Here is a 16,780-nt window from a genome sequence, read left to right as displayed (position 1 = left end):
CTCATTTTTAAAATAGGCTTCGATGTGGAATTTGTCAAAGGTTTTTTTTAAATTTGAAATCAGTTGTGGTCTTAGCTACATTTTTAATTACTATTAACCAAAAGAAACCCATAGCTGTGGTGGGTCCATAGGGTCTAGGACAGTAGGACATTTTATACATATGATGAAAATCTGGAGGATCAGATTTAGAGGTAGAAAGTAACTTAAAGAGTAATATCTAGTCTAGCTTCTTTCATTTCACAGATGAGGTTATTGATACCTAGAGTAAAGTGACTTTCCCAAGTTCATACTGCTAGTAAGTGATGGTGGCAGAATTTGAACCCATTTCTTCTGACTCTAGATTCTTTCCACTCTACCTTTCTAGGATTAGTGATAAGGTGAATGTAAGAAAGCCTCTTGGGACTTGATAGCTAGCATTAGTGGTTTAAGTAAATTTTTCTTGTTACTTTCATTTTTTTTTTTAGCTGGGCAGTGACTTGCTCAGGGTCACACGGATAGTGAGTGTTAAGTATCTAAGGCTGGATTTGAACTCAGGTCGGCCGGTGCCTTATCCACTGTGCCACCTAGCTGCCTTTCATTTTGACAGTTTTGGCTACAGGTTTGCTTTTCTTCTGAGAGAACTCTAGTAGGTTAGCAAAGGATCTCCTTTTGCAGAAATCATATTTCCTTTAATCCAACTTTTTGGTGGTTTTTGTTTTTTTTTACTTGTTTATGTATACAATGGTCTAGCACTTTGTAGGCTGTGATAGGAACAAGGAGTCCTCAAGTCTTTCTTGGGCTTCTCCCAGGCCTGATTAAAACTACTTTCTATGATGAGGGACTTTCAGATTCCGCAGGCACTTCAGCTGAATGTGCTATATATCTTGTGGGTTTCAAATATTCCCCCCTTACCGTGGATGATCAGAAATCAGCGAGGCATTGTATGGACATCCTAGTTGTGTTTGGAGCAATTTTCTGCACTGGTACTCCTTTACTTTAGTCTAGCTCCTAACTTGACTTTGTTAGGGGCAATAGAAAACTATTTTGCTTTTTGAGATATTAATGTACTGGATAAGTGGTCAAAGGATGCAAATAGTTTTCAAAAGAAGAATTGAAGCTATTAGTGACCATATGCAAATATGCCCCATATTGCTAATTGTAAACTCATCCCAATTGAAAACAAGCCTGAGATTTTATTTTATGTTATACAAAATGGCAAAGATGATAAGAAATGGGAACAGTCAGTGTTGGAGAGTCTGTGGGGAGACAGAAGCACTAATATACAATTGATGCAACTAGGAATTTGTCCAACATCTTGGCTATCATTTGGGAATTGTGCAAGTAAAGTGATTAAACTGCCTGTACATTTATCCACAGTGACAAATATCTAAGGATGTCAAAGATTGGGGGAGAGGGGAAAGGCCTACTGTATACAACTATATTTATAGTAGCACTTTGAGATAGCAAAACAAATCGGAAATAAGGTATGAGGACCCATGAATTGGGGAATGGCTGAAAAAAGCATGGTATATGAACATAATTGCTTTTCTTTGTCACAATGTAGGAAGTTCAATCTAGAGGGAGAATTATTTTATTTTATTTTTTGTATGTTTTTTAAAAAACATCTGTGATGTAAAGACAAAATGAATAAATAAAAATATTTTTTAAAAAACGAAACATTAATATTGTGTCTTTTCCCCCTTTTCAGTGTCAGCTATTGCTTGAAGTGGCCTGGCCTCTATTTATCTTCTTCATATTGATTTCTGTACGACTCAGTTATCCACCTTACGAACAACATGAATGTGAGTACCGTCCTTTGAATTCATGTCTGCTGATAAAATTAGAATTCTTATTACAGAGAGAGACTAATTCATGTCTAGCTGGTAAAAATTAGAAATTTTAGGGGACTAAATTGTTTCCAGGAGAGTTTAGTTAGAAAACCACCCCCATAGAATTAAAGGTGAAAACCTGGATCACCAAAAAAAAATTTTTTTTTGAAAAGCATAGTGTAGGGGATCACATTCCCACTTGGGTTCACTTTTGATCTCTGCTGTTGCTTATAAAGTATGTTAATCCAACTCTATTGCTCCTGGATTATCCCTGTTTGCATTGGCCAAGAGAAGATTATTCATTAGTTCTATAGAAATACAGAGGCCAAACATTTAAGTAGGAAGACCATCTCTGATATAACTTCTTTTTCCACTTAGGCACATGAAATGCAATCTTTCAGAGAGAGAGCTGTGTGATGGAATTGCCCTTTCAATCTTTTTGGGTTTTTTTTTGGTGAGGCAGTTGGGGTTAAGTGACTTGCCCAGGGTCACACAGCCAGTAAATGTTAAGTATCTGAGGCTGGATTTGAACTCAGGTCCTCCTGACTCCAGGACTGGTGCTCTATCCACTGTGCCATCTAGCTACCCCTGCCCTTTCAATCTTGATCTGATTCTGATGACCTCCCTCCACTGGCAAAAATGAGATTTTTCTTGTCTCTTTTAAAAAAGATGTAGAAACATTTTCCTAAACATGATTTCTTAAATTCAGTGGAAAGGAAAGGACTAGTAACATTTGGGTAGTAATGCTGAAAGCAAGACTACCATCAGATCACTGAGATAGAAGATAATGCTGCTTGATTGAGGTTTAAAAGCTCAAATTTCGAACCCGCAATTATATTTTACCATTGTTTAGAACATACTAAACCACAACAAAGGATATTTCCTGGTTGGCTCAAATTGGCCATAATATATACTTCTTCTGCGAAAGGAAGATGACAGCTGGGTGTGGTGGCACATGCCTGTAATCCCTGCCCTTGGGGGAGGCTGAGTTTGGGAGTTCTAAGCTCCTGTAAGGCTGAAGCTGGTCAGGTATCTGCACCAATCTGATGATCCCTTGAGAGCTGAGGCCCTCCAGGCTGCCCAAGGAAAGGTGAAGTCACCCAGATTGGAAATGGAGTAAGGCAGAATTTCTGTGCTGATCAGTAGTGAGATCTTGCCAGTCAATGGCCTCTGCATTTTCAGCCTGCATGAGATAGAGAAAACTGGGGGCAGGGAGGTAAGGAGGATGATAATTCCTCCTTTGTATATGAAGTCAGTAGAACTATCAGGAATTTATATGATTTGAGTTGTTTTTTTCTGTGGTGGATTTATTCTTGAGAATCAATCCATTGTCTCTCAACTTGTTTCAATTGTGATTAGTGACCTACGTTAAAGTAAGTGGTTGAGGGTTAGGGGTGTGGCCATGGAGTAAAGTGAAGCTAATCTGTTCATTAAATGACCTTGACGTCATTAAATAGTAACATATTTTTAACCAACTTAACCAGCCATACCTGTGAAATTTATTGCTGTTTAGTCATGACTGACTCTTCCTTACCCCTTTTGGGGTTTTCTTGGCAAAGATACTAGAGTGATTTGCCATTTCCTTCTGCAGCTCGAGGAAACTGAGGCAATCGGGGTGAAGTGACTTGCCCAGGATCACATAGTTAGAAAATGTCTGAGGCCAGATTTGAACTTAGGTCTTCTTGACTATAGACCCAGCACTCTATCCACTATGCCATCTAGCTGCCCCATTAAACCAAACAAACAGTTGCTGTGAGCTAGGGTGAATCTTGCCAAGTGCACATTGCCTTCTGGGTCCTCTGAGTTATGCCAAACAACTGTCTAGAAAGCATTTCGTATTTTGAGTCAGTATCATAAAGGGTTCCAATATGACTTTACTGTGTCCTATGATCTCACCATGTAGAATGAATGGATTCTGGGCAATAGATATTAATTCAGCATCGCAACTCAGAAGTTTCATGGCAGAGTAGGAAGAAGGCTAGACTTGGAGTCAGGAGAGATCTGGGACTTGCCTTACATACTCAGTTTCTTCCTCTGTAAAACCAAGGTAGTGATAGTAGCACTACTTACCCCTCAGGATGTATGGAAAGTTAAACATAGGGCAAATGTTGAACTGCTATGTACACATGAGTTATTATTTTCATTGGAAACTAGGATTAGCTTGCATTAATGTAGCCCTTTAAGATTCACAAAGCCCTTTACCTGCATCATTCCATTTGATCCTTGCAACAGCCCTGTGAGGCAGGTTTATTATTATTATTATTATTATTATTATTATTATTATCCTCATTTTACAAATGAGGAGACTGATCCAGAGAGGTTAAGTGATTTGTGTGGGGTTTCACATTTAGTGTCTCAGGCAGGATTTAAATCCGGATCTTCCTCACACCAAGTCAGTCCCTATGCTGCAGTACAGGCAAATGTACTGAACTCTGCTTTACCTGTTAGAGAAACTGGTTTATTTCCTTCAGGGCCTTCCATCCTAATGTTGCTTGAGACACTTTGTGCACACTAGTTCTAAAATGTCATTCATAGTTTAATGGAACCAGTTTCTTGGTAGGCAGAAATATCAGTTCAGGTTATCTAAATCCTCTGATCAGGGGCAGCTGACCTCAGCTGGATTTCTTGTTTGGTTTTCCTTTAACTCATTATGGGGAGATTAAAGCAGTTGACCCAAGTCAATGTTCTACTCAACTAAGCCCCTGTTGGAAATGAATGACCACAGGGGTCTCCTAAGAATCATGTTTTTGCTCATACATGATTTGGGTGCTACCTTTCTTCTGGGGGGCAGCATGAGATGGCAGGAGATCTTTTTGTAGAGAAGAGGGATGAAATGATAGGATGCAAATTAAGCAGGAAGCAAAGGGATTGTCCATCTCAAATAAAGCCGTAGCTAGGAGCAGAAGCATTTCAGATCTCACAGGTTTTCTGTGGAGGGAACCATTTAATTTTAGGGAATTAGGTGGGGATGAAAGGGTGGGGGAAGAAAAGAAGTTGCCAAAAAAGACTAGATAGTCATTGTCCCTCTGTTTTTATTAATTGGCTTGGTCCATAGACTTGACCAATGCCTTGTCCTAATGCTCATCAAACAGGCTGTAAAAGGTAGTCAGGGATTTTTTGTTTATAGCTTTTTTCACTTGTGTCACTATCATTTGTACTATTTACATGGCATCACACACTACCTTGCACTTTTTAAAATGATGCATACAACTTTGTATTATTCAGAACATGCAACAAGGACCTTGGAGATGGTCTTGTTTAGCCCATTCGTTGTATATTTGAAGAAAGTGGCAGGGCTGGTATTTAAATGCAAGCCCTCTGATTCCAAATTCCAGTACCCCAACAAATACGTCATCAGTATTTGTTAAATGAACAAAGAACCGAAGAAGTATGCCTTCTGTCAGATGACTCCATCCAGTCTAGAATTCTGCCTCTGACGTTGGCACCATGACATGAGTCATGGCAGGGCAAGGATCTCCAAAGGCCAGGGGTCCATCCAGAATATTTCTTACTTTTTGATGGCTTGTTCCATTCTGTCATCTGCAATTTTACCTGAAGGCTTCTTAAATCTTTTTATGTTTTGCTTTTGTGACAAGCTCATATTAATGTAACTTGCTATGTTGTTCAGGAAGCTAGAAATCCTTAAAACAGCCTGAACCCTTACATAATCACCAAAAGACTGCCACACAGATAAGGATAGAATTAGTGGATTTATTATTATTTTTTAAACCAGCCGATATCTAATGAAGTTAGTTAGTAGCCCCCTTTGACAAATAATGAAACAGTTGAATAAGTCATTTACTTTTTTCTGGTCCACATGGGTATTTATAGCCATAACTTGTATTAAGTTTTTTCAACAGACATTGTTACACAAAAACATTATTAATAATGCAAACCAAACCACACATTAGAATCACAAAGCCCTGCTGAAACGTCATTTGGCCAATCATCCCTTTATACCATTGTTCTCAAGGAACTGACTGCCCCAGTAAATAACAATGTTTCTTCCAATGTCTTGTTTTCAAGGAATGAATTAATGATTTTATGTGGGGATAGTTCCTCATTCATTATTTGGACCTAGTATTTATTTGGAAAGCATTCAATTTTGGAGGAATCCTTTTATTTAATTTCTACTCCAAAAACCTTGTAATAGTTGTCAAATTCAAACATTCTAGAGCTTAAGTGCTTTGGGTGAAAGATAAAAGCTAATAAGGCTCCTTAAATTAAATCACTCCCAGACCATCCTCCACTTAGCTGTCAAGTTAATATGAAGTACAGGCCTAACCATGTCACCCCACTATTCATTAAACTCCTGGGACTTCTGACCACCTCAAATGTAAATATAAAATCCTCTCTTTGGAGAGGTCTTCTCCTCCTGCCTTTCCAGCCTCTGTATATCTCATTCCCCCTTATATTTACACAATCCAGTGACGCTAGCCTTGTTCTTCCTTGCATAAGACACTATCTCCAGATTCCAGACAGTTTTACTGGCTGCCCCCCATCCCTGGAATTCTCTCCCTTCTCATCTCTACCTCCTGCCTCCCCTGGCTTCCTTCAGAAATCCCAGCTAAAGTCCTGTCTTCTGCAAGAAGCTTCTTCTGATCTCCCTAAATGCTGGTGCCTTCCATTGCTGATCATCTCCAATTTATCCTGTATATATCTTGTTTGTGTTTGTTTGCATTCTTTCTCCCTCATTGTACTATGTGAATTCCTCCAAATTAGGATTGTCTTTTTGTCTTTCTTTTCATCCCCAGTACTTAGCATAGTGCCTGCATATATTAGGTGCTCAATAAATGCTCATTGACTTGAGTGTAGGTTAATAAAAATATAGAGAGTGAGATGTCATTAGCAACTTTTGTATTTACACCAGGTAATATAAAAAGGTACCTAGGTAAGTGCTATAAAATAACCCTCCATTGCAACTGGAAAGGTCCCTGCAGGATGAGGTAGAGTTGGGTGGGGTAGGAATAGAAGGGAACTCTCTGGTGGCTTCCTGTTTTAACTCATTATTCTTGCTAACTTAGTGATAAGATCAGTTGTTTCCATGCTTGCAAAAGAGCTGAAAGTTCTGTCTATGTCGTCTAACTTGCAGTGCCTAGGAGCAAAGCTCTGGTCACCTTGCCTGAGTTAGGGCTCTAGCATAGGGTGTATTGAGCCATTGCATAAGCATAGCCATTGGGAACTTGTCTAAAACTAGGAAATGTGGGATCCAGCATAGTCGTGCCTATATCCAGATTGAATTCTCAAATGCAGTGTTTGCATGTAGTTTCTCTGATGATGATGATGCTTGGAGATAACCTATTACTTGTGTTCTAATGATTTTTTAAAAAATCCTTCTCTAAAACAACCTTGGTGAAGTAATGAGTACCTCTGTTTCATCATCTCTAAACCAGAAAATCTCTGAGGTCCCTTCAAGCTCCAAAATTCTGTGATCCAACATAATTGGGTGTTAGATTATAAGAAAGGCAGCATAGTGAAGCCAACTAGGGGAGGGCTTCAGTTTCCTCATCCCGGGGATTTCAGTAAGGGAATGTATATGAAAATCCTCAGTAATTGAGATATATGTTACAGCTATAAGTTGTCAGCATCATTATGTAGCTCATACTTTTAAGTGCTACATAGTATCTATATGGGAGTACAGGTAAGGGAAGGATCGGTGTGGACTGGGGGTGGTGGTATTTGAAGAAAAAGAGACAAACTCACTTTGCAAAGTAGCAGACATGGGGCTGCTAGGTGGCGCAGTGGATAGAGCACCAGCCCTGGATTCAGGAGGACCTGAGTTCAAATATGGCCTCAGACACTATACACACTTACTAGCTGTGTGACCCTGGGCAAGTCACTTAACCCCAATTGCCTTACCAAAAAAAGAAAAGAAAAGAAAAGAAAAGGAGCAGACATGTAAGGGAGAGAGTTCTTGGAGGGGAAGTAAGAAAACTTAGGTTCTGGTCTTGTCTATGCCCCTAATAAACTGTGTGGCCTTGGGCACGTGATCAACTCTCTGGAATTCAGTTTTCTCATTTGTAAAAATGAAAGGAGGGGCAGATAGGTGGCTCAGTGGATAAAGCATTTTCCCTGGATTCAGGAGGATCTGAGTTCAAATCCGGCCTCAGACGCTTGACACTAACTAGCTGTGTGACTCTGGACAAGTCACTTAACCCTCATTGCTCGGCAAAAAACCAAAATAAAACAAAACAAACAAACAAACAAAAGAAAGGGTCATAAAGGTTTAGAGTTAGGCTCTCTAGACCAGCCTCTTCATTTTACAAGTGAGGAAACTGAAACTGAGAGAGGTTAAGTAATTTTTCCAAAGGGTCACAGAAGTAAGAGGTAAAGTTGGCCTATAGGAAGGATTCTTAACCTAGAATTTATGTTGTGTGTGTGCACACATACATACACACGTATACATATGATATGTATATGTGTATATATACACATGCATACATTTATATTACATTAACATTTATACCTGCATATATTTTGATAACTATTTCAATATAATTGGTTTCTTTTGTTATCCTATATATTTTATTATATGCCATTTAAAAACCTGATTCTGGAAAGAGGTCCAGAGGATTCAAAAGAAGGGAGGCCAAAGGGGAACAGGATGCAAAGACAGTTAAGAACCTCTGGCCTAGATGTTCTCTGAATTCCCTTTCAGGCAGATTTCCATTTCAGACTCTATGACTTCCATGGCTATTTGAATTGATAAAAAGGAGAAGGGGGAGGGATTTCCAGGTGTGTGCAGCAACATGACCTGATCACAGGAGGGACACAGCGTGCTGTGGGGAGGATATGACCCACTGGACCAGAAGAACAAAGAGTTCATATTGGGGAGTAGCGGGAGATGACCATGAGTGCTCCAAAAGACGTTTCCCATTGTGGTTTTTCTCTCCCTTGTTTCAATAGGCCACTTTCCAAACAAAGCTATGCCGTCTGCAGGAACCCTTTCTTGGGTCCAGGGGATTATCTGCAATGCTAACAACCCCTGTTTCCGCTATCCAACCCCTGGTGAATCTCCTGGTGTTGTTGGGAACTTCGACAAATCCATGTGAGTATTAGATTAGATTTTTTTTCTTTTTCAGCTGGTCAGTTGATAGCTTCCCCCAGAAAATAATAACTGTTATTCCAAGGGAATATTGAATGGTTACACTAGGACAAAGTCATTTTTCAAAGAGATTTGCATGACTGGAGGCATTGTGATAATACTAATGGAAAGAGTCATGACTCTGGTTCAGAGGATCAGGGTTCAAATTCCACCTCTAATTTTACCTGTCCAACTTCCTGGTTGACTTAGCTGTAAAATGATGGAGGGGGATTGGACTAGATAGATTCTGAGTTTCCTTCTAGCTCAAGATCTATGCTCTCACAAAGGAGGGGAAGGAGAATTGCATAAAAACCTTGATGCCACCAGGTGCAATGAGTAGTCTACTGTTGTAGGCATTATCCCTGGTAATACACATGTAGCCAGATATGCAGAAGATAGCCCCCTTTGCCACTTTTAGTGTCAGAGACTGGGGAGTTGTGGAAAGAAATCATCTAACCATATCAAAGTCAATTATTCTGTGAGAATCTGTGGGGAGATAGGTCAAGCACATTTATGTGCCCAGTTCCCATTTTTCTTTCCTTTTCCTCTCCTCCCTCTGCAGCCTTTCACGACTCTTCTCAGATGCTCGGAGACTCCTGTTATATAGCCAGAAAGACACTAGTATGAAGGACACACAGAAGCTTTTGGGAACTTTGCAGAGTCTGGGGACTTTCAACTCAAGTAAGTGGAAAATTTGGTTTGCTCTGTGATTGAACTGTTTTGGTAAAAGAAAGACGATGCAGTCAGTCAGTTAACAAGCATTTATTAAACACTGTAATGCTAAGAACCAGGGATACAAAGAAAGGCAAAAGCCATCCCTTCCCTCAAGCTCACATTCTGATGGGGGTGATAGCGCTTAAGTTACTATATACATAATATAATATAGACTGGGTAAATTGGAAGTTATCTCAGAAGGAAGGTACCAGTTTGAGGGGGATTGGGAAAGGCCTCTTGAAGATGGTGGGAGTTGAGCTAGGTCTTGAAGAAAGACAGGATGTGAGGAAGGCTCAGCTTAGGGCACTAAACAAAAATGACTGGCCCTTCCTTCAAGGAGAGATGCCAGAAATCTCAGTGGCAAAGAGGTGATCTAGTCCAGTCTTTTCATATTATAGAGGAGGTAGCTGAAGCCCAGAGAAAGGAAGTGACTTGCTACACATCTAGTTAGCTAATGGCCTTTAAGGTTATGTTTTTCAATTTGTCATTAGCATTAAATGTTTTGAAAGAAGAACTGGGAGGGTTAGTCACCTAAAATAGTTGATGCATTTTTTTTTTTCCTGGGGAATATGAAATTATAGTCTTTAGGGAGAACTGAGATGAGTCACAGGTTAGAGACAATGAGTCTTGCTGATTGTGGAATGTGGATTTAGAATGAGCTGCACCAGCGGGGAATGTCTCCACTAATGCAGTGCCTCATTCTAGTGGGCCTGTAACCCCAGGTTCTGAGGGCCTGTGTCACTGGAACATGAATTCTGGTTAGCTCATAAACTAGAAAGTCTTTGAGTAGGGGTCTGGCGACAGACTGTGTTTCTGTTCTCCAAGGGCCAGCCTTAATAATTTTGGAAAGGTTGTCACCAGAATGTTAGCTATCCAGTGATGAATTTTTTCCAGCCACACAGACTCACAAAAACTACCTAGTAGTAAGGTGCAGAAGGATATGATTTACGCACAGTCCATGAGTACCCATATCAATGAATATGGGTACTTAAATTATTGCTTAATTAGATATTTCAATTATTGAAGTAGTGGTGAATAACAAAGACCAAAGCTGAAATCCCCAGACAATAGGCAGACATTTATATTTCTCTAAAATCAATTAGAATTATAACAAGGTATGCACACAGGGGTTTCTAAGAAGGGAACTTCAGGTTTTCTATGGCTATTCACTTGATTCTTCAGTTTGAGTGTATTTGAACCTTGATTTTTTTTGTTTTTGTTTTTGTTGGGCAATGAGGGTTAAGTGACTTGCCCAAGGTCACATAGCTAGTAAGTGTCAAGTGTCTGAGGAGGACCTCCTGAATCCAGGGCCCGTGCTTTATCCCCTGTACCACCTAGCTCCCCTTGAACCTTGATTTTAAAAAGTAAAATCCTCTTTCTGTAGCCTTATAGACAGTAGTCCTGTTTTGTGGACTGCCTTTGTTCACATTTATATAAAGTAAAAATTTTCTCCTAAGAACCCTGGGAGGTAGTTTGTGTAAGTATGATTATATTCATTTTTCAGATGAGACAACTGAAGCAAAGATTGGTTATATCTTGCCCACTGTCATACACAATGTTAAGATCTCAGAGCTGGGTCTCCTGGCTCCAAGTTCTTTTTTTTTCTCTGTGCCGTGCTGCCTCTCATTAAATATACAGATGTGCAGTATTTAGTACCAAGTGATGATCAATGAATTCGTGAATCTGATGAGGCTACAAAATAATTTTCTGAAAAAAATGTACTTATTTCTGACTCTCTACTGGAGGGTGGGGAAGGAAAGGGGATACTTGACTAAAAGACCTATTCAGTGATGATATATCTAGTAAGGAAGGAGGTATCTGTAAAAGTGTTGGTGTTTAAACTGGGTTAGAGAATTATATATTTAGAGCTGGATGGGACCCCAGGCCATCTAGTCCAACATCAAAATCTCAAAGAATCTCAGACCTTGGATTTTTTTTTTTTAAGATGTGAAGGAGGGGAGAGGAAGGAGAGAATTCTAGGACCTCTAGATTTCCTATTAAAATCTGAAAGGTGGGGGCAGCTAGATGGCACAGTGGATAAAGCACCGGCCTTGGATTCAGGAGTTCAAATCCAGCCTCAGACACTTGACACTTACTAGCTGTGTGACCCTGGGCAAGTCACTTAATCCTTATTGCCCTGCAAAAAAACCCCAAACCAAAAACCCTCAAAGGTGGGGGAGAGTATGGTGTCAGTCTGTTGACTGAAGGAATGATAATGAGGTCAAAGAACTTGTATTAGAAAGACTCTACTTCAGCTCTATTTTTAATGATTTTAGATTCTAAATTGAAACCCCTATTTTTGCAGATTAGGAAATTGAAGTGAGACCAAAGGAGATTAGGTGATTTATTAAGATTACTCAGGCATGGAGTGATTTGAACCTAGGGCCTCTGACACTACCCTATGTGAACTTGGGGAGTAACATAATATTCCTGGGCCTCAGTTTTCTCAAATGTAAAAATGAAGGGGTAGGATGAGATGGCTTCTGAGTCCCCTTTCAGCTCTGGCATCATGAGCTGGTGTTCCTCCCTGTGTACAGTGGTACTTCCCTGATGTGGGGACTTCTGGTGTCCTGTTGCAAGTGTGAATTCACCAACACATAGGCCTACTGGGCCCGACAGAGGGGTCAAATTTTTTTATCCCCTTTTCAACAATAATCCATTTTGGAATGCCTAGGAGGGTGCCTCTGCCAGAAAGCTTTCCTGTTGAAATAGAGCTGCCTCTGGGGAAGGTGGGGAGTGGAGTAGTTATGCAGTCTCCAGTCTCTGCCGGGGTTAACTGGGAAACAGCTATTTTGCTACCAAGAAAAATTGTCATTTCATCTTTTGAGCATGAGAAATGATGGCAGCAACGTTCCTGGTGGATTTGAAAAGGACGCTGACCTGGGAATCCAAGAGATATGAATTTTCAGTGCCTTGGTCACTAACCCGATTTTTTGGCAAATCCTTTTCCCCTTCTTTGTGCCTCATCTTCCTTGTTTGGAGCTTGTTTTTAGTGTTGTCATCATTATTTGCAAAAGTTGGGGCACTCCGATTCCAAGGTGCCTTCCTGTTCTCATTCTTGAGTTCTGAGAAATTTGCTGATTTTTTTAACTGCCTCTTGTCAGTCCTCGTTAGACACCTCTCAGGTACCCTGGTGCTTCCCATTTTTGCTGATTGCGTGCCATGCTGCTCAAGAAAAGTGAGGAGCCCTGCAGCGATAACTTAAATAGCTTCCCCCTTTCTCTGCTCTGCCAGTGGCTCTGAGCCAGATCTCTGTCTGGAGGGAAATGTACAGACACATCACTTATCTCTAGCAAGAACCAACAACTTGTTGGAGATTTCCAGCAACACCACAGGGAACTTGCCAGGGTAAAATCACTTCCACTCACCTAAGCTGTTAGTGGGCACCAGATTAAATTATCTACTTTGAAGATGTGCCTTTATCTGTGGGAATATTCCTACTGAAAACATGACTACATTTGCTTTCATACCTGGGTTTTCTGACTACATCTGTGTTCATCTTCTTGCCTTTTATTTGCTCCATTTGAGGAGCCCTTTGTAAATCTATCTGCATGTTATCTGTGAACACATAGATTACCACTTGGAGTATTTCCTTTCGGGAGCAAGCCAAGTTTCTTTCTTTTTTTTGGGGGGGGGTTGGGGGTGGGTACTATAAGATTCCAGGCTTTAGCATGTTCACTTGTCTGTGGTCCCATGGCATTTCCTTGTTTTTCTCATCATTAAACTTCGGTCTTCATGCCCCACAATCCAGTCACAGGAAAGCCTGATTATCCTTGTTTATTCTCCTGATGGGAAATTCCAGGAGAAAACCTTACAAACATGTCTGGACAACCTTGACTATGTTATCACTAGATCTCTTTGAGCATTTAATTTGATTTAATTTTTCCCCCAGGGTATATTGAGACGTGTGTGTGTGTGTGTGTGTGTGTGTGTGTGTGTGTGTTTGGTTAATTTTGGGGGGGACTGAATGTGGGTGTGGAGGATTCCTATAAGTCACCCTGAGGAACATTACCCTTCTAAAGCTCTTGTTATCTTTATTATTAGTTTTTCCATGCACAGATGATGGGTTATTTTTACCTCCTTTTCCAGCAGAAATTGATATCTCCATAATTACACATGTTCTCTTGTGACATGCCTCCCAGTCTTCCCCCTTCTTAATTTCTCTGTAGCATTTGATGCTATTGACCACATTTTCATATTGGATACTCTTCTATTTCTTCTTTTTTTTTGATACTATTCTCTTTGGGTTCTCCTCTTACCTGATTGCTCTTATTAGTGATTTTCACTAGATTTTCCATCATGTCATGTCTACTGACTGTGAGTATTGTCCAGTCACTTGTCCTTGGGCCCTTGACTCTTTTCCTGCTTTCTCTGTCACTTGGTGATCATATCAGCTCCCTGGAATTCAGTTACCATCTCTGTGCATGTGATTCCCAGATCTACATATTCAGCCCTAGCTTCTCTCCTGAATTCCAGTCCTAAGCATGGCCCATAGGCATCTGAAAGCCAGTGTATCCTCAGACCTGGCCTTCTTTTGAGTCCTATTACTGTGGAAAGCACACTAACATCCTTACAACCACCCAGACTCACAAGTTTGGTGTCATCCTCATTTTCACCCATCCCACAAATCCTGTTATTTCTCCCCCCATTACTAGAAGGTTAGCTACAAGAATAACTTTTCTGTCTGCAGCAGCTTTTCATGAAGACCACCTATCTACTAAGATATGGGTTATAATCTCTACTTGTAGATAGAATACTCACACTGATGAAATCACATTTTGAAGTAGTGAGATAAAAGCAGTAGTATAATGTAACATTATTATTTTTAAAGCATTCTTGGCTTTACTTCCTAATGAGGTTTTAGTTTTTAGGTATTTAATTCTTCTTAAACAACACAGTAAACCAAGAGGTATCCCAGAGGCTAGGAAGAAGCAAGTCATTTCTTCACCTCCATATTTTTCTTGTTTACTTTCACTCTCTATTCCTTCTGTCTTGTAAAAATAATCCTCAGTAGGTGTTTCTGGTGTCATCTGGGACCTCGTCGCCACAGGTCACAAAATCTAGACAGTCCAAATCGTTGGCCTTTCACAGTCATGGTGTCCAGGAAATCTGGAGCCAAGATAGGGCACACTTGCCAAAGATGTGATTTGGCACAGACTGTGATTTGGTGGAGGCCTGCCTCTGAGCCATATAGTTCATCTTGGCTTCATAGGAGGGAAAGAAAATTGGGTTTAGCCTGTCACAATAAAGGGCAGCTGTTAAGCAATTTTGTTAGTCTTTTGCATCTTGTTCCCCTGCCTAATTGACTTATTTAATTTCTTATCTGTTTTGCAGTCCCCAAAGATGGTATCTAGCTGGTGCATTGCTTAGTGGTATTAAATAGGTATTCTCCTGTGTTCAGATTCTATTAATGTCCAGCCTGATTCTGCAGCTGTTAGTCAGCAAGGGAGGACGTCCCTGCTGCCTTCCTGGGCCAGGTTCTGTCTTCATGTTGCAAGTTAAAGCTTGGCCTTTTCATTACAACTTCCCCACGAAAGAGAAAACAAAATTCTCTTTGAGACCTCAAGCTACACTCAAGAATAATTCAATTTTCAAACTTTGTTATAACAGGATAGTAAAACTCAGTTAGCTAAGTGGCTCTAAATCTTGTGATTCTAAGGTCCTCTGACTCCAGCTGACTCAAAAGATCTTCCTTGAATTTTTTCTACTTCTCCCACTCAAAGCAGCTACCATAAGCCCATATTTTGGAGGAGCTTCACAGTTTATAATCACATGAGATAATATTGATAAGGTGCTGAGCATAGTTCCTGGCTTGAAGTAGGCACTTAATAAATGCTTGTTCCCTCCCCCTCCCTGTTCAGAAAGGGATTTCGATGAACTCTTCTTCCCATTCATTCCCATTCTTCTTCCTATTCATTGTTACTGTTTGATACTTAGCATGTCCCACTTCTCACCTCCTGTGCCAAGGTCTCAAAATAGTGAAGGATGGATGGAATTAACAGCATCTCTGGAACCCATAGCATTTGAATTTAGGCATCCAGGGTTATGTTATCACTACATAAATTGGTCTTGCCTTTGATACTTTAACACTGTACAGTTGCACAGAATCATTCACTATATATGCTACAAATCTTAGAATCACCAAATCTTAGAGTTGGATTGAGCCTTAGTCATAATTTAGCCCAGTCTTATACATGATGTTGGAATCCCCTCTATGACGTCTTTGGTAGGTAGTCAAAGAGCCTCTGCTTGAACACTTTCAGTTTGGAGGAATTCGTTACTTTTGAGGGACTCTGTTCCATCTTGTGCAGCTCCAGTTTCTAGTTATTCTTTCTCCTGAGTAGAAAATGTGACTCCTTGTACCTTCTACTTATTGGCTCTTGTTCTTTATTCTGGAACTACTTAGAGGACATCCAGTTCCTCTCGACAGCTCTTTAGATTCTTGAAGACAGCTATTATGATACTACAGAGTTTCCTCTTTGTAGGTTCCTTAAACTATTTCTCACATGATGTGGTTTCTATGTCTCTCACTGTGTTGGTTGCTTTTGTCTGAATGTGCTTTGGCTATGGTCCCATCAACAATCATTAAGTGGGAAAATCAACTCCCATAGTCTAATAATTCAGCTTAAATTTGTATTAGCTTTATTGGAAACTATGTCAAATTATTGTCTCATATTGATCCCATAGTCAACTAAAATGACCCAAGTTTTTGCTCCACAGGTTGCCATTAATGTGGGTCTTTCCCATCTTATACTCTGTCAGGTTGTTGGCTTTTTTGAAACTTAAATGCAGAATTTTTACATTTAACTTCATTAAATTTAATCTTGTTAGTTTTAGGTCCTCTGCAGGACTGCTTTGGAAGGATCCCAGCTAAACCCTTATCTTAATAGCTCCATCAGTGGCCTGAACTATATAGGAAATGTTGCTTAAGAAGGCAAAAACATCTGAGAGGAAAACAAATGGAATTGTTGCCCTCTCATGTGGGGCATTCATCACTTCCTTACTTGTACTGTAACTGTTAAAATACTTCTCTATTAGTGCATTCCTTGAGTACTGGAACACATTCATTTTTGTATTCCCCATGGTATACTGGCACATTGCCTTGTGTGCAGCCAGGGTTCAATAAATATTCATTGAGTTGAACTAGATGTTCCTGAAGAAGCATAACTGACCT

At 40.1% G+C, this 16,780-nt stretch overlaps 1 protein-coding gene across 1 annotated transcript in view; it reads left to right on the top strand.

Annotated features, from left to right (window-relative positions):
- The window catches only part of ABCA1 (ATP binding cassette subfamily A member 1), a 154,139-nt gene that overhangs the window by 38,777 nt on the left and 98,582 nt on the right, over positions 1–16,780 (top strand). Inside the window, exons 3-5 of the mRNA XM_043973487.1 lie at positions 1,688–1,781; positions 8,715–8,856; positions 9,455–9,573. Coding sequence (XP_043829422.1) covers positions 1,688–1,781; positions 8,715–8,856; positions 9,455–9,573 — 355 coding nt within the window. The remainder of the gene's footprint in view (positions 1–1,687; positions 1,782–8,714; positions 8,857–9,454; positions 9,574–16,780) is intronic.

Source organism: Dromiciops gliroides, chromosome 1, assembly GCF_019393635.1.
Source record: "Dromiciops gliroides isolate mDroGli1 chromosome 1, mDroGli1.pri, whole genome shotgun sequence".
NCBI classification, from domain to species: domain Eukaryota; kingdom Metazoa; phylum Chordata; class Mammalia; order Microbiotheria; family Microbiotheriidae; genus Dromiciops; species Dromiciops gliroides.
This window is presented reverse-complemented; position numbering and strand designations above follow the sequence as displayed.